Source organism: Rhipicephalus microplus, chromosome 5 (assembly GCF_043290135.1).
Source record: "Rhipicephalus microplus isolate Deutch F79 chromosome 5, USDA_Rmic, whole genome shotgun sequence".
Taxonomy (NCBI): domain Eukaryota; kingdom Metazoa; phylum Arthropoda; class Arachnida; order Ixodida; family Ixodidae; genus Rhipicephalus; species Rhipicephalus microplus.
Window position 1 is genome coordinate 60,121,799 of NC_134704.1, and position 18,698 is coordinate 60,140,496.

At 48.8% G+C, this 18,698-nt stretch overlaps 1 protein-coding gene across 6 annotated transcripts in view; it reads left to right on the forward strand.

The window, feature by feature from the left end:
• The window catches only part of LOC119174491 (uncharacterized), a 791,579-nt gene that overhangs the window by 697,852 nt on the left and 75,029 nt on the right, over positions 1-18,698 (forward strand). The window contains exon 1 of one of the 6 annotated variants that reach the window (XM_075895555.1): positions 15,919-16,096. The exons of the other annotated variants lie outside the window; for them this stretch is intronic. Within the exon in view, the coding sequence (XP_075751670.1) occupies positions 15,983-16,096 (114 nt within the window). The 5' untranslated portion in view covers positions 15,919-15,982. Of the gene's footprint in view, positions 1-15,918; positions 16,097-18,698 lie in introns of those variants that run through there. 6 annotated transcript variants of the gene reach the window in all.

Here is an 18,698-nt window from a genome sequence, read left to right on the forward strand (position 1 = left end):
GTCAATAACGAAGAGACCGGATTCGTTGAGGCACGGCCTTCGAGACTGCGTGATCTCGGTGGTCATGCTTGAGGATTCCCTGTCGTGGCCGATGTCAACAGGTGGTGCACCAGACGATGCAAATGCATCGTTCAGTCATCCGCTGTCGTTTAATCCGCGCGAAATAGCTGGCGGTGAACGTGACAGTTGGACGACTTGGGTTTCTTTGTCAGGCGCTTAGCCATCTCCCACGTGACACTGTGACAGCTGAGTACCATCAGCGCAGTGTGTGCATGCGCTCGTGTGCTGCGTGAAACGTGTGCTTGGTCATTGGTCGAGTCGCCTGCTGTTATGTAAGGTCAGCCCTGACCCCGGCAGACGCGGCAGCGTTCCGGCAGTGAAATAACTCTTCGCCCCTCCCTGCTACGAAACGTTTCGTTTCGCGCGGGTGGTATTACACGTATAAAGAAAACGTGAAAGGGAGAGGGTGCTTCTCCTACGCGCACGAGCGCGGTATCATGCACTCCGTCTTAAGTAACCTAAGTGATGCATCGTTTTAGGAGTCAGCCTTTTTTTTTTAGTTTGCATGGCTTCCCCGCTGGCGTTGCCGTTTTCACTCGGCAGCTATTATAGAAGCTCAGGAAAGAGAAAGAGAGGCAGGAAATATTGTCGAAAACTGTGCCGTGGTGAGTACATGCAGGAGGTCCGTTTCTAGCTCGAGCCTCGAGTCAGCGGGTCATGGGCACGCGCGGCGCACATCTCAGCGTCCACGTTGACTGTGTCTATTCATGTTTTTCTTGTTCATGGGCGTTCTAGAACGCACTCACCGCCGCTTCTCCCGCTGTTTTCAAAAGGGAGGCAGCGGGCGGCCTTGCCGCGTTGGTCTCCTGCCGTGAGGGCAAGCCCACTTTACTCTTTTTGAGGGAATGCGGAGAAGGCAGAGGAAGAAAAACTAAAATCGGAAGTGTTGCGAGGAGTAGTCAAGCTGACATGGTGCGCGGCTTCCATTGTATATTTTCACCTCGCCGGCCTGTGGCGAGCTGTCTTCTTCGTTTTTTTCGTATTGTCTTTTTTTTTTTACTTTCGTCTGAGAAAACGGGCACACTTCGAAGTTTTAGCTTTCGCCTCGCCGTTTCCAACAGCGTCATTTCCGTCCACCCACGTCTCGTTGACGTATGCGTTTCTTTATCGCTGTTCATGGTCTTCTTTGAAAGCTAATGAATGCTTCTTGTTTGGCAGTATATTTGACGGCCTCTTGGGCGCCTCCCTTCCGCGAGGATAGTGTCCACCGCTGTCTTAAGAAATTGTGCTCGGTGGATTTGAAGCCCATTAGACTACGACCACCGGGCGCTGATGGAACGGGAACGTGTATTTGTTAGGCTTACGGCTTACGACAGTGCATTCGCGAGTTCTTGTGTGTAATAGTGCGTAGAGTCGCACGCATGTATGTTTTTTGTTTATCGCGCTAGTGCCTACCTGGGGCCCTTATGGATAGCAGCCAATGCACTGCTCAGAGCACTTGATGAAGTGTCTATACTGATATTTCTACAACCTCATTTAGTTCGTGTTCCTTTCCTACGCAATGTTGGTCAGTCGCTACCATTGTGCTTTAATATGTTGATCTGCTTAGCCACAATAATTACCCAGTTACTCGCTGGAATCGAATAATACGTCTCGAACGGACGTTTATTTCGAAAGGTAGAATTGCCTATACCAACTGGGCGTTATGTCAAACTCGTTGTCGTGTTTGTTTCGGTAATTCGCGAACCTGAACGTCACTCGATGACGTCACCAGCGTTCGCGAACCTTGGACGTCACTCGCTTACGTAATCGGCTCGTCATCGTTCGCGCGCTGTTCTTTCGGTCCCAACTCCGATGAGGCGCCGGATTTAGTCATTGGAAGAGCGGCCCGCCCAGCCAGTTCGCGCGAAGCTTCGTCTGCGCGATGCCTCGAAGTCAGACGGGTTAGCTGCTTCAGCAGTCCTCGTATGTACGCTGGATGGCGCGAGACGCGTAGAGAAAGGAGACGTGACGCAGAAAGGAGAGAAGTGGAGAGAACCAGATTATGCTAATCGTAACCGGATCATTCCAGGGCTGCTTGCGAGCGAGAGAGAGAGAGAGAGAGAGAGAGAGAGAGCGGATCTTTCTCCGCATCCTCTCATTCGGCGTTCCGCGTTGTTCACTGCCAGCGAGTTCGTGCTTTCCTTTATCATTTTCGTAGTAGAGGGGCAGTTTATATGTGCATTTCGATTGTCGGCGCTACACCGCGCGGCTCACTTGGAAGCCCGCTTATTACTCGAGCATTAAACGCGAAGAGGTCTCGGGGAGTGAACCCTGTTCTTACCGCAATGGCAGCGAGCGCTCGCACAGCCGCTAGATCCAGCGATTCGTCCCGGAACGATTTGTTGCGGCGAAGTAACGACTCTCTCCCGGGCAAAAGGGTCGCTTGCTTTTGTTTCCTAGCCGACGACGACCTTTTTTTATAGGTATACGCGCACGGTTGACGAGAAGAGCCGAGCTCTCTCCAGTGTCGTTGTTATACCGACCGGGCGGGAAAGTTCAGAGACACGCAGAGGTGAGCCAGATGGACTGGGTCGAGAGTCAGGCATGCAGGTCGAATGCTGGCGGGGCCCTAACCGCAATCTCACGCTGGAGCTTACGTGAAAAGAAGAAAGGCCGTGAGTGGCTTTCCTGGGCAATTTTTTTTTTTTTTGTTGGTACATACGACGCGCCGTTCTGTGCAGGTCGTGAGGTCGATGGTGTATTACAGCGTTTATGCGGTGTATAATATATCGGAGTGTTTCTCCTGTGCTACAGGGACCGCTTTAGTGCAGCTATACGCCGAACGAAACGACCGCACGGTAGCAGTGCTTTGCAAACTACATGACATTGCCTGCGCAACGGTGCACTTTTTCCAGTGTGCTGATTAGAGAAATTACGAGGAAGAGATGCAGCTTTGTGTTTGTCCGTACAATCACGACGCGCTAGAACTTCTTACCGTGGACCGACTGAGTACATAGACCTCGAGGAGCGCTAGGCTGTCTACTGGGTTGGTCCGTGTTAAGAAATGATTGTGTGCTGTAATCACGTTGACATGTGTTATCAAGCCCACCAAATCGTCCCGAGGTGTACGTTTGTTCAATTCAAGCGAAGCCGGGCCAACTTGGCTTTTCGCCGAAAACGATTGCTCGTCCGCATATAAGGCTTGAGTGACTGGTATAGTCAGTAAGTGCATATTGATGAAAGAGTTTATCTTCGGGAGCATGATTTCGCATTAGTCCAACTTGAATCGCTTCAACATCCAGTCCGGAATAATCAATAATATTCAGTATAGCAAACTATAAACGCAGCATTCGCTTAGTAATACGTGCACGTAATCACACGTCACTGGTAGGCCTGGCAGGCTCCCAGTTATCGCGTCTTTGCCAAGTGCTATGCAATGAGACCAAGAGGTCACAAAATACGAAGCAAGCAGTCCGGCTGCGCATGATTACTGGCGCGGAATTACTTAGGCACCCCCAGAAATGGTCAACATGAATGCTGTGAACTGGCGTCTGATGCCGCGTCACGTGATTGTCCCGTGCACTGGTTGAGGTGAGAATACAAAGGACTGACCGACCTTCCTTTCTCTCCCCTCCCTCACTCTTCAGTTGGCCTCATAGTGCAGCGTGTCGTCTGTGTGTTCTTCGCAAGCGCCATGAAGATAGTATAGGTTCCTTCGTGAGCTTTGCTTTTGTTCTATCGTCGTCGTGCGCTCCTCCTTTCAAAGCGACTCCCGCTGCAACCAGCAGCAGAGAAGTGAAATGGGCGCTCTCATGATCACCGAGCGTGTGTGTGATTGCGTATAATGCCCCCGCATGCTCGGCAGTAAGGGCCGTAACAAGGGCTGGACAACGCAACGGGAGAGCGAGGAAGTCCGGTCCGGGTCCGCAGTCACACGCACGCACACGCACGAGGTGGAGGTGCGTTTGAGCTTCACGTGCGGGCGTCGTCGTTCGTGAGCATAGTATATAGAAGGGGATGTTCGCGGAGGCTGGACGATGCACGCACCTGGTTTGCGGGCTCATTGTTGGGCCGGCGTGCGATACGACTCGATGAAGAACAGAATGAAGGGCGAGCTCCAATGAGCCGTTGCACACGCGTACCCCCCCGCGCGCGTGGCTTCGCCCACAAACCACGCGTGCAAGAAGGGAAAGCGCGCAATTTGACCGCCTCCGCTGTAGCATGCTCGTGACTCCAGTGGCATGGCCGGCCGGCCGAAGGGCACAGTCAATGGACTGAGACAGGAGCACGGCGCTTGCGTTCTTTACCGTTTAGGCGGGGAACTGTGTAGGTGTTTGATATCCGGCTTGATGGTGATGTGCGTGTATGTGTGGCGGGTGTTATCATGAAACAGGAGAGCGAGTAATTACGAGGAATTTGTTACCACCCTATTTTAGACGGAATAAGTCATCGCAAGCAACAGTAAGGGTGCAGCTTCGCTTCTAGACGAGATATCGCATGCGCTTTTGCTAAACGGTCTCATTTTAGGTGCATGACGTAAGCTTCCAGCACCTTCATAAAGCATAGCTGCCTCGTTGTTGTGAAACCACGAAGGAACTCATTTGGCTAAACGGTGCCGACCAAACAGTTGGGTCCACGAGCAAGCGATTGCAGTTACCGGGGATATGATTACGCTCATGCATAGCTCTTCATTTTATATGACGGTGGCAACCTTCTGATTTTTCTCGGCTAACTTCGCTCCTTTTATTACGTAACAATTACAATTGCCGAAATGTGAACGTGACAGAAATCACCGAAGTTCGTTGTCACTGAGCATCTGGCTGCACAAACTTTTTTTTTTCCAATTTGTCGGACCGCTCACTGCGCATCATCCGCTGTCACGTGCGTAAATAATCGCAAGTGAAGGTGGACATCGCGTATTCATATTCATACGTGAATAATTCCTAAACAAACAGCTGTTTGTTGTCACGTATTGTCATCTCTCTCTCTCTCTCTCTCTCTCTCTCTCTCTCTCTCTCTCTCTCTTTCATTTGCTGCTGAGGGCACGTATGCGTGTCCTTCCCTTCGCATTCCTCGGCCCTTCGAGTATAAGCAGCGTTCGAGACACGTTTACTATAGTGTGTAGGTATTAGGTACTAGTGCACCTGGTTCCGGACCACGCTTCGCGTGCTTCTGGGAACTGCTTCCACCGCTGGGCCCCTCGAAAAAAAAAGATTTACGGCCTATTCTGTTGTCGTCGTTGAGCTGCATTGTGGCGGCACTGCACACGACGCTTCGCTGAAGGCGTTGGCGAAACCTCGCAACATGGCTGGCGCCACGCGTCTCTCTCTCTCTCTCTCTCTCTCTCTCTCTCTCTCTCTCTCTCTCGTTCAAAGCCGTAACGAGAAAGACGGTTTCGTCATAGTCATGGTGCTAACTTGCGTGATTTCCTTGCGTGCATGTGTGCGTACTCTTGGCGTTCGCTCCAGGTCGGACCGGCCGGCCTGGACGATTCCTTGCTCCGAGTCGGTAAACGGGGCATGGCGTAGGCAGCTCGTGGCGGCATCCCAGTTCCCTCGGCTTCCTGCCCTCCATAATTAATTAAACAAAAAGAGAAGTTTCATTTTAGTGCCATCGCCTGATGCAAGCTAGCCGCCTATACTCTTCTCTATGTCCGTACGTTTGCCGGCAGACCTGTAAACTCCCCCCGACTTGGCTCCGTTCCTCCTTCTCTCTCATTTCATATCTTCCATTCGCCGCTCTCAAGCTTCGCGATGCATACCTTCTAGCGCCGTCTTCTAGCTTGCTTTTCTCTTTCTCTTATCTGGCTCGTTATCTCGAGCCATATAATACGGCGAGCGTCCTCAGCATTAACTGGGACCGTGCGATGAGCCTATAGCTCCCGCTTTATTGCTCCAACGCGGTCGCATTTCTCGTTTATGGGACCGGCAGGCCTGCATCTGTAGCTTAAACGCCGAGAGAGCTCTTTCAGTTTGACGATCCTGTTCTCGTTATAGCCTGATTCGGGGCAGGGCTCTATCGAACGCTCTTTTGGCACAGTGGCTCTCGTGCTGGAACTTTGTCTGTGGGGCACTGAAATGGCAATACTTCTCTGTGCCTTTATCTGTTCCTTGGAGTACGTTTCCGAGCGTGACATTTTTAGAGGAGCGATGCTTCGAGCGCACTTATCTATTATCGAGCAAACCTACCGTGCACAGTCGCTGAGTAGTTCTTGGAAGTGTATGCCATGGTGACGCGTATTCAGAAGAGCTAACAATTCATGTTTCGCTAACTAGGGACTGTAAAGAAGGTTAGTTAAAGTGGGGCTTGCTGATAGCGAGCGCTTGCTTGAAGTTCTCCTGCTGGCTACTGATTTTTTTTTCCTCTTTCAGGTGACTCATGTATTGCTGTTGAAATCAACTTGAATTGGGCCACGAACGTCTTCGAGTATCTCGTTGACGCATTTGGATTGCCTAGTTATTATAGTGACCTAATGGTTGCACAATACTAGCGAACACGCACAAAAACTGCACACAGACACAAGACAGCCGTTAGGATAACTATTATCCTGTGTCTTAATGCGCGTTCGCCAGTATACAGGAATCATTCAGTTTACGAGCATCACATCCACGATTTTTAAACGTTTAAGTGAAGGCACTTTGTTGGTACCGATGCCGCGTTACTCCAAAGTTGCTCTCGTTGTTGCGTTTGATTTGTTGCTGATTAAATCAGTGACCGCCACTCGCCTTTTCATTACAGAATGCTCGACCCCTGCCTGCACCCTTGCATTACACGACGGCAACGACCGCGGAACGCGCTCAGCCTTTGACCTCACTATAACGCGACGGAGCAGTGGTGATGGTTAATTAAAATTCGCGCCCCCCTTGATCGTGCCCAACCTAACCGCTGTTATCGCGCAGTGCTCCGGTGGAACCGGTGTTTACACCTTCCCCCTCTCTTTCGCAGTCAACACCCTCTAAGTGGATGCTAATGCACGCACCGCAGTACCCCGCATGCTGAAGGCAAAGCGGGGGGCAGCCAGCGCCAGCTTGCGACGTTCCGGCATCCGATCGCTTAGCAGCGCCTCCCTGCGTCGGGTCACACCAGCGCACCGCGGCTCTCGGGCCTTCGTGGTGAGGCGAGCAGGCATGTAGTCTTGTAGGTGTAACGCGTCTGGTCCTCCCGTTCACGCCACCGCTTGTCTGTAGAGTGTCGATGGCGCATTTATCACGTGCCCACGGGCTCTTCTTGTTCGGCGCCCACGGAGGCGTACGCGTCTTAGTCCTCAGTGACCCGTGACACACCGGTGGCAAAGGAGTGGACGGGGGATTTACAGCTGCGTGGCTGCAATAGGGCCGAAGACCACTGGCTCGCGCTTCCATAAGCTACTATACGTTGATAAACGTGCATATTTTATTATGCTACTCGTACCTGCTCGGTGATGCGTGCGTCGAAGTCACACTGATCAACGTGTTGAAACCTTTTAGACAGTGTGCACGCCTCATCGGCGATGCGTTATGATACTACTTATTAGACATTGTACAACAAACCGAATCTGCGGGAAACAAGAAAAGTACACACTCAACAAGCGCTTGTTGTGTGCGTATCTTTTACCATTGATGGTATGTTGTTTAACTCTTGGGCATGCGTATCTGCTCACTGTAAAGTTATATCTGTGAATGTGTGTGAGGCGTGCGTATGGAGAAAGCGAGGACTGTGGAATCAATCTGCTTTTTCATTATAGGAAAATAACCCAATGAAATAAGGTTCACAAAGCTTCGCATTTGTAAGGACTGTGTGGCAGCGACCAGCCTCTCTCTTTTTTTATGGGCTAGCCTAACTGGCTGGCATCTGCACTCATATTAATAGTTTTGTAGTGAATGTTTGTTTTATACCACTTCACCGCTGTGGGTAAAAGAAACATGCGAGCAATTATCGCATTTTTTGTTATTCTTGAGCACCGACGAATTCCGTAGCTCAGTACAGTGAGCGGTGCTCTCAACTGCTTTTCTCATACATCAAGGAACAACCAGAAAAAAAAAACACTGAAGAAGACGCACATAAAGCTCAGTGTGCTGTTTTCTGCATGCCTTCTCGTTTTGTTTTTTTTTGACGTTTTGTCTTGAAGTATGCTCAGTCAACAAGCCCAACTATTCGCACTTTCGGTTCTCTCGGCTTCCTTCATCTCTCTATCTTCTGCTTCCTTCCCTTCGCACACCTAATTATATTAGATGTGTCCACGCGAACACAAGACAATCGCCATTCCCGCCGTCTTCCACTTCAAAAACCACAATAATTGACTGAGGCAATGTGTCGGTCAAGGAGATGGAGGATCATGCTCGTTTAGAACGCCGCGAAGCAACCTCCCTTAATTTCGCTCGCGTATCTGCATCCAGCGAGAGAGCCGCACAGAACTAGGCCTCGTCAGAGTGCGCATACGCGACACAGGGCCGCGTAGGTTGAATGTGTCCTTGGCCGCTGCCGCTATTCCTGCCCGGCGGGGCCCGTCGGAATGTGGACAGGGAGCAGCCTCCACGTGACAGCCGTCAACCGGTGACGGTCGCGGCGCACGCGTGCCTTCAGTCTCCCCCGTCGCTGGCGCCGCGCTGTGGCACGACCGGATGATCCCTTCAGAGTGGGTGCATGCTGTGGCGCGCGGTCCACACGTGCGTCACACGCTGAAGGGAATCGCATACGTCGTCCGCTTCCCATCTCCGCATCTGTCCTGCAGGCAATCTGCCGGCGCGGCAGTTTGGGTTCTCGTCGTTTTCCTTCTCGCCGCTTATCGTTTCGGCGCTTACGTCTCTCTCTTTCTCTCTCTCTCTTCCTCTCTCTCCTTCTCTGCACATTGCAAATCTGTGCTTGTCCAGCTCACTGGTGACGAACTGTCCGATTGCCTCCTCTCCCAACGCCAATTTCCGTCGCGTGCTCGGAATGCTGAGCTGAGATTAATTGCGTGCATGTTTTCGCCGTGACTTGTCTGCCTGGCGGTTGCGTAGTCATCACTGGAGGTCAAAGACATACGATAATAATGTAGCGCCGTCAAATATATTACTACTGAGCGCCTTCTTCTTTTCCTTCTAACTACTTATTCCATGTCTCGGGGATGCAGCTTACAGTTGATTTTTTACAGATGAGAAATACATATAAAACACAAAAAGCGCGCTTCCACGCACATCTCGTTTAACCTTCACTGGTATTAGGGAAGATTATGTGAAATATAGCACTATAGGAGTAACGAGTGAGCTACTGATGACTAAAAGCCAGCACCCTGTGCTGCCTGACAAAGCATGAATAAATTAAAAAAAAGGAATACTGAAGGAATATTGCATATGTAATGCAGGGCAGCAAACCGGCTGCCTATAGGCTGGTTAACCTCCCTGCCGTTCTTTTCCTCCTATTTTCCGTCCTAATATAACAATGTTGCGCAACAATACGCAACACTAAATAAAAGTGGCATAGAACTTATTTGATGGTGCTTGTGTCTCTTTTACGTCGTCTATACCACTGATTTATTTATCTGCACTGTAATGTAGCAGCTTGCATGAGTAATGCAAACTGTTACATCGTTTATTCCTTTCTTTCTTTCTTTCTTTCTTTCTTTCTTTCTTTCTTTCTTTCTTTCTTTCTTTCTTTCTTTCTTTCTTTCTTTGCTTGTCTTCACGAATCGCAAACGGTTAAGGCTTTCGTCCATCTTCGATGTACCAGTAATGGCTTACAGTTCGTCATTGCTTCTTAATATATTTTCCAGCTTACGTTCAGCGCGGTACACATCAAGCCAACCTGACTGCGCGCCTGCTTGAATCAACCAGACCTTCGCGTATAACTCGCACTGTTGCATAATCCGCGCAGCTCATACATTAGTCGTTCTTTCTCTAAACTTGGCATCGCCTACAGCGCATGCAGACAACCCGTTCTTGCTTTCCACGTCGCTGGACTTAATAACCGTGAGACCCAGAATCGCGCGACGTGCGCGTTTTCTCTTTCGTGTCGGACGGAGCGGGTGAAATATTACCTTGGAAGAAACGGTGGGGCGCTGTGTCGACTTCGCGGAAGTCTGGGAGGAAAAAAAAAACTTTTTTTTTTCAATATTCTTGCTCGGAGAGCTTGGCGCAACTGCGGTGCCTGTTGTGCGCAACGTTACACTGGAGCGTATAGAGCGTATAGTAATGGGCAGCTGGCTGGTCTGTAAAAGGTATCACGATTCAGATCGCACGTTGAAGAGCTCAGTGGCGACGTACTGTGCGGCGAGTAGGTAGTCCAAGTCACAACAGTGTGTGATGTAATTCGGCGACACTGAGCTGCATACGTCGGGATCATCCGCTGAGTGCATTATCATCAATCCGTGTTTTCGTGTGAACGCCGCACCACGGGGATACTGACGACGCTGGTGGCGACATCTCTTTACACTTCGTCGAATCACATTGGGTTAGAAACACTAATGTGCGCGCGCGTGTGTATGTGTTCAGTTACATTAGCTACCGACATCTTACAGTTGAATTTTGTCGGTTGCCTCAGACAAAACTGTATCATACTCGTTCCCCCCGGCAGAACGTTGTGCCGAGTATTGCCGTGAGATGGCGCCACGAATTGAGCCGCTCGCGTGTACTCATGTTAAAGAATGCGCCAGGCCTGTGCAGAATACGCAGCTCAGTCAGAGCGAGAGTTGTGACTGTGCCTTTTATTAACACTCGGAGCCTTTTATAAACACTCATTGGGTAACCGCTGCAAGCACACTTGCTTGATGCCCACTACGGCATTAGTTATAAAAATTTCAGGGTAGTAGACCGCCATTAGCTATGCTATTCTTCGTCATTCTTCTTCGATTAAGCGTGGGATCCGCTAAACGATTGCGATGAATTTCGTGCCAATTGTTCATGCAGTAGCTGACCACGATGAGGAATTATGCCTCAAGTGGGTATGCCCCACTGTTAATAGCTGAAGGAAAACAAGCTTTCGTAATAGGTTGGAGCATGGGACGACCCACACATTACGCTATTCGCATTGTGCGACGACTGCTTATTCTTTCGCTGTTTTTAAAACGCTTTATAAGTCGTAATAACGTGAGTGTTTTCCCGTAATCAAGCCTGCCTAAGGTAAGTTTGCCAATGAGTCCCAAGCAGTGACGTGGCTCAGTATTTTGACCAATATGCAAATATGTGTAATGTGAACGGTCTTGATATGCAAGGCAATAAAGGGGAAAAAAAGCGGCGTGGCTCAGTGGTAGATTTTTAGGCTCGCACCAAGCGGGCTCGGGTTCGAGCCCCACCGTGTCATTGGTACTAACTTCTTTCCTAAATTCGCGTGATTTGGTTACGGACACTGGTGGTGGCGGCGGTAGAGAACTACGGCGCTACGTGAGGTCCGAGTTGTGATCTCATAACAGCTTTCGCTGTAATAAAGCTTATTTTGAATAAGCCTATTGGAATAAAATTATATGGTAATTATAGCGTACAATAAACATAGTGTTTCGACGAGAATCTATCGCAAACTAGCGTCTGCCGACTACCGCACGGACTCTGCAAGATCCGTCGCTCTTTTGAACGTCATTTTGTTTTTGTTTTTTTGCTGCAGTGCATTTTCAGAATAAGTTCTGAGGCGTCTCGGATGATCTCGAAACACATTAGCCCGGCCACGGAGGAGCCGAAGCGAAGATGCGACAAGGTGTAGGCCCACGTACGGTGCCGTGTGGCGCACTCAGTGCCATTATAGTTCGCTTGGAAGATCGTCGCGATTGGGCGAGCGTGTCATCTAAGAGTCGAGCGCGACCTGTTGCAGATACGTATAGTCTCAGTCGCGCGCTGTACTTCCCGAAAACCAGGAAAAACGCATTCGCTATACCCCCCCCCCCCCACACACACACACACACGTGGGTACACTTGGTTTGTTTGTACTGTAAATACGTACATTATACACGTAGCAGAAATTACGAGTGCGCTACGTACGGGGGTGTGGTTGTCGAGAGGAGTGGGAGGCAGTACGACGGAGGAGTGGTATTTCTGATATATTTATATGCTTGGGCTGGTGTGTACAAAGTACGCAAAACAAGGAGGCGATGAGGCGACGCTTGCAGGGTGGCGCAGCGTTTCACGTGCCCGAATAATGGTTTTCTAATGAAGGAGTGGCGCCGGGAGCGTGCGGTGGTGTGTTGCCCTCCCTATACCACCCCGCCCCCACCACCAGCGCCGACGCCAACTGCTGTTCACGTGTGAACTCCCATGGCGTGGCGCACGGTCGCCTATTTCCGCATCTCGAGCTGTTTAAACAGACAGTGGTGGATCACGGCGCGTTACCGTTAAGCTGGGCCTCGGTCAGGGTTGATGTAGTATTGTTCTTTGCAAGGGCGTATTCATTAACCTGACTGAGCTGGAAAGACGCTTGAAGAACTGTAAAAGAAATTTGAGATGGGTGGTATATAGCTCGGATGAGTTGGTCCTGGCTGACGACGTATAGCACAGGGCGCGAATGTATACGAATGTAGAGGAGCAGAAAGAGAACTATTTCACTAAGAGGAAATCGCTGGAAGGTCGCTAAGATTCCTGTATCTTGGACCCTTTTTCATAACGCGCAAGTGCGCTTCTCCGCACTGCATACTTCAACAAGTGATGGCGGCACCTGTCGTGCTTCAAGCGGAGACGTTGCCCTAGCTGTAAGTGCTGGGGCTCGTCTGCAATGCGTGTATTGTATCGAGAGAGGCGACTCGACATGTTCCGCGCCATTGCGAAAGCAAACCGCGCTCGAACAGGCTATTTGCACTAAATGACGAGCCGCCATTAGTTGTTCAAACTGCATAGCAGGAAAGCTAACTTTACAATTTTGATAACAGTCGCGGGGCAGTTAACATTTCTTTTCGTTGAACTCGACAGTAACTTGAAATACCACCGTCATGTTGCCTATATTAGGAAAAGAATGACGTATGGCGTTCGACTACTGATTAAATCTCGTCTTTATTTCAATCCATCAATACTTATGTCGCTGTATTTTTCTTTTGTTCATTCGCACATTTCTTACTGTATTACTTCATGGGGTAACACATACACCACTCATCTTACTTCAGTTCAGACAATTCAAAACCAAGCGATAAGAATTCTCACGTCAAGCCCATATCTCTCTAACGCTAAGTCACTACTTCACAAAAACAATATAATAACTGTATCTGAGCTAGTTAAATATAACCTTGGTATTTACATGTATAGAACTATAAATAACCAACTTCCGCTCTTTACTACCATTCTCTCAAATAACAATGTCACAAGGTTTGCCCTTAACAATAACTTTCTACTGCCAAAAGTTCGCACCAATTACGGCAAACAAACCATTCATTTTTCCGGACTTTCTTTTTAGAATAGTTTACCTTCCGACATTAAAGTATGCCGTTCCCTGAAGGTAATTAAATCGAAGTTAAAAAATCATATCATGTCAACTAACTAGCCTGTTTTGCTGTTTCTTAATTGATTCCTGTTCATTGTGAGTTGCGTTCTGTAATCACTTGTCATTGAAGTTAGCGCGTTATTCTTGCTTTTAAATTGTTTCTGTGAGATTACAAGGGTATATTCTTACTTTATTTGTTTCAATCGCATTTTACTGTAGCTCTGTCTCCCTGCTATGTACATCACAATCATTCTCAATTCTACATTGTACAAGCGGTCCCCTTGCAGTCTCTGACTATGGGACCTCTTTCTGTATATCATGCACATGTATTCTTCTTCATTTAGCACAATAAAACCTTCTGTTCTGTTCTTTATAGTCAAGCTCTGTGCGGCCGGTGCACATTCACGTGTTAAGAGAGAGCATGTGTTATGAGTTGCTGTGAATGAACTCAGCCATCGCCTGCCCGAAGAATTCACTCTGAAGCAACACATTCAATTTACCACTGAGCGCAACGAACATCCGGCCGCTCCGTGTTTCACTGCCGTTTCGAAACTCCCCTTCAAATCAGTACTTGGCAGCTGACTTACACGCGGAATAACCTTGGCTTCCGCGCAGAATTTTCGCTCTGTCTATACGGTGATACGAAGTTCTGCTTTTTTTAAAGCAACACCGATGGAGCAGAGAAACATTCCGCTTTATTGTGCGGAAGCACCATGCAAACCTTTTCTGCAGGTTCTACATTGCGTAGGTTGTACGCCTCTGAGCCCCGTATCCACAGCGCTTCTTTCTTTTTTTCTTTCTTTCTTTCTTTCTCTCTTTCTTTCTTTCTTTCTTTCTTTCTTTCTTTCTTTCTTTCTTTCTTTCTTTCTTTCTTTCTAAAAGTCTACATGATTGATCAAAAACAGAAAGAGTACAGTTTGTTCACTGCAGCAGCTACAGGTGATTCACTCCGTTTTCGTTGTTCTGATTGTTGAGTCGTGACTCAACGTTGCGACGGGAATAGTCAGACATCGTATTTCTTGGCGTAATGAAAACGAGACAGGGTCGACAAGTAAAAAGAAAAGTTATCGACATTAACAAATTAAGAGAGTCACAGAAGTTTGAAAAATTCTGCCTTGTCTGAGCCCGATGATATTGTCTGATAAAACAGTTGAGAGCTACATATCTGTCGAAAAAGAGAGCAGCCACGTAATTCTCGCAAACAGCGACAAAATTGTGCCCGCGATTTCCGGGAAACGGAACATTTCGACGTGCATTGCTTCTGGCTGCGATAACTCCTTTCCTGACAGCGCGTAGCACGCGCTTCGATTACGGGCGTGATTACAAACTCGGGTGCGAACGTAGCATTCCTTTCGGCACAACGAGTGCGCTGATAATCGCTGCGGCGACGTTTCAGTGTTTCGCCTACATAGTGGTAAGGTGCAACGTACGACGAGTGGCGGCGCCTCAAGAGTGTGACAAAATTCTGACAGATCCGCATTCTTCTGAGAGGGGGGGGGGGGGGGCAAAAAAAGAGACAGAAAATAATTATTACTCCGGTGTACAGTGTTACTCGTTATCTTGCTTGTCCAGCTCTGCAATCGAGCCGGTTTCCTTGCCGGCATGTGACGTCATGCGTTGAAAGACGTATGCATACGTGGGCGCTTATCTCCTATACGCGACGGCGGTCTTACGAAAGAGTAGCTGATTTGCAGTGACGCGCTGCGCCTGTATGATATCTCCTATTGACTGGTCGTTTGAAATACTGTTTATATTTACACAAAACTGTGCAGCACTACTGAGGCTGCGTGGCTTCACAGTACACGCATCCCGGGCAAATCGGTTATCGCTTTCAAATCCAATGTATGTAGTACTTCGGGAACGGTTTTCGCCGGCTTTGTTTCGAATGCAATTAAAGTTATCCAACAAGCACATTCGTAATCGAGGAAACTATCTGGAATTCATCTGTCATGCTCTTTCTCTCCCTCTCCATTGCGGTTACTTTTTTTTTGTCGCGAAAGGAATGGGTAAACAGGTGTGTATTTGTTTAGAGCAATGCTGTACTCCTAAGTCGATAATGTAAACTGGTGCATTATCCTAAGTATGCTAGAAACTTCACGTACGCCCACGATCACTCTTGCTGCTGTTGCTAATTAAGCAACGGCGAAAGTTGTACCACGCACGAACGCACTTGTCAGTTTCTGTCCGAGCCTGATTACTATAGATGGGAGTTTCAATATACAGTTGTTTTTTTTTTCAGATTTTGCGTCATGCCGCGAATGGTGCGACTCGCGTCACCAAACCGCGACATTTGACAAATTGAAAGGCGTCTGGGTTTGTCCGATCGCCTTCTGCGTGATGCCGACTCGATGAAAAGCATCAACGAAATATCAATGGATCGAAAATGGGCGAGACGCCTCCCCTCTTAATCGCGATCGTCTTACGCGAGCCCTGTTTGCACTGCACGCAATTGTCGAGACGCAGTGTAAACACGTACTCTTCGCGACGCAGAGGGGCACTCTGCTCTGTTGTTGACATCGTCGCGACCATCCTCGTCCCCTTCGAGACCGCGGCCGCAGGTGATAGCGATAGTTATGGCCCGAACAATGGGCACGTGTGCTTCACATACCTTCCCGGCTCGGTGTACAGTCTCCACTGCATACGAGCTAGGATGTCCCCGGCGCCAGCATCGTTTGTCGTCGAGGGAGCCCTCCGCGGAGTCGTGAAGGGACCAAAAAGCAGTCGTTCCCAGATTTTACGACGTGCCTCCACTCCGGAATGCAGAGTGAGTTTTGGTCATTTCGTCGTGGTCGTTGCACCGTTATCGCGAGCAGTTCGAAGTGCTTCGGTTGTTTTGAGACGAGCCTGTTGGGCATGCGCTTAGAGGACAGAGGTACGTCCTGGGTTTGAAGGAAACCAGGGAAAGAGAGAGACATAATAGAAGGGTGGAAGGGAGTAAGAAGCAAGGGAAAGAAAGAGGAATTAACCAGATGCTAGTTTCCAGTTTGCTACGTTGCTCTAATGTGGGTAAACAAGAGACAGAGAGAAGAAGAATAAAGGGAAAAAAATGCGGAAAACACTAAAGCTGTTTCAGTTTCGGCAAAGAGACCAAGGTGATCGTTTCTTAACTCTCCGATCGTCCGTCGTGAGGTGATGATCTTATCATTCCATCTACCTCATATAGCCTCTTAGCGAAATCAATAGTTTCTTTACCTAACAACCCAGACGTGTATTTAGCCAAGAAAGGGGAGGCTTTTTTTTTTCTTTTTCAACACGTCGATCCACACAGGCACAGGAGAAGCAATCCGTGCGCTTTCGTATACAGTCCCCGAGCCAACACGCAAGAAATAGAGTCGCAACGCTGCCAGCTCGTTTGCACGCTTAAAACCGCTGTCACGTACCGCCGCTTGTCGAGTATATAGATCTCTAGAGTGGCTCCGTGCGGTTTCTGGATCAAGCATAAGCCCTCCTTATCGCCGGAAGCCGGCTACGTATACTCTCGCACTGGCGGCGAGTCAGCCAAGACGAGAAACATTTCGATCGCCACTGGGGTAGTGTTGTGTACTCGCGGTTTACATTCGAAAGAAGATCGCGCTTATCGAACTGGCATCAGAGCCCATGCTCTGGTTCTTTCCGTGGCTTTCCGCGTCCTTTTTAAGTAAGTCGCTTTACCTGTTGTACAGAGCGGCGTACTTCGATGGACAACGCGTAGGTTGCACAGCGCGTGCGTTGAATGAAACTCTTAATGCGTACGCCTACACACCATGTCAGCCCAGCGTGGCTAAAAGTTTGCTGCACCGAGCAGGGCGGCGTGTACCATGTCCTGGAGAAGTGCATATTTCTCCCGTCTCTACTTCGGTATTTCTCGGTGTGACCCTGAATCGATTCGTCAATACCGGTTTGTCTAATCTGTCGGGATATTGTTCCTTTTTTCTTTATCTATGTGTCCTTCAATGAATGGATTGTTCGTTGTTTGTACCCAGGTGTTCCGAGTTTCTGAGCCAAACCTCTCTTTTTTTTTTTTCACGTGTACTGTCTGTGCCGTGTGATACTGAGGCACATGCATATGAAAAGTCGCGTACTCAGGCACCTGCGCAGTTAAACCTGTCCAGTTTAGCGGTAATGCCCCATGTACGAGATTTCAGTGAGAGCACAGCGAGGTGTCTGTTCGCATAGCCTCCTACAGACACCACGAGAAAGGCTTTTTTCAGTTCAGAGTCAAGGTTAAAAACGAGTTTAATGACCGTGGTAAAGCACGGATGAAGTGCCTCTTCAGTGCTTCGGCATCAAATTTGTTTTATAATTTCGTCCTGACTTTTAGCGTGCGGTGCTTCATGTGCTATGTTTATCTCTTTTCCCTTTCTGCTCTCTATCTTTCATCTTCCCATCCCCCTCCCATGCACAGGGTAGCAAACCGTCTGCCTATAGACTGATTAACCTCCCTGCCGTTATTTTCCTCCTATTTTCCTTCCTCGTCCTGGCTTTTGCAATCTTCACCGGGACGCACGAGTTGCATTGCATGTCCACGGTATACTTCTATACTGTCGCGACAATTCGATTTGCCTGTCACCGCTGACGACCAAAGTGGCTTATTTTTTTTTACTTTCTTTCATCTCCACTTGTTGCGACTCTCGAATTTCTGTCTATTTCGAGGCCGCGCAAGCGTAATTGACAAAGCCCTGAAGAGGCGAGCAGAGACAAGGACCCGTGGCCGCAAATAACGTTCCGTCTAAAGTGCCGGAGTGCACAGACCTTGAATTCCTGCCAAACACTTGTTACTTCGTATTTTTTTGGCGTGCTATATAGCCGGACAAGGCTCCGCGGGAGTCATTGTCGCCGGCGAAACGCTTCCGCGCGTTGTCAGATGAGGTCGAACTATGTACCAAGGCGCAGGACAGATACAAGAACCACCGGTTTTCGAGTAGCAGCACTTGACGCCCGGCTTCATGGCTACGGACGCGCCGATAAAATTTAATCGCTTCGAAGGTCGGTCGCACGGCTCGTCTATATTAGTGGTTGTAATTGTTTTTGATTGCGTGAAATCTCGGCTATTTAAGCTGCGCTTCGAAACAGGCGTTCTGTCAATCATTGTATTGCAAACATTACAGGGCGCAGTGCGCGAGAAGGACGAAGACTTCCGCTGTTCAGTGCCTTTGACAAGACTCACCGTCGCCTAATACTGAGAACTTCAAAGCTTCATAGAAGTAAACTTCGACAAGAGGCAAATGCGAATACAGAAGGCAAATGCGACTACAAGAGGCAAATGCGAGTAAAGAAGGTCCTTCTTCTGAAGTTTTCGCGTTTTCAAATCCTTTTATTGCGTGTGCGAAGTTCTGTAAACGTGTTTCTCAAAACTTTACTCGGCGTTACGTCGCGAGAGCTTTCTC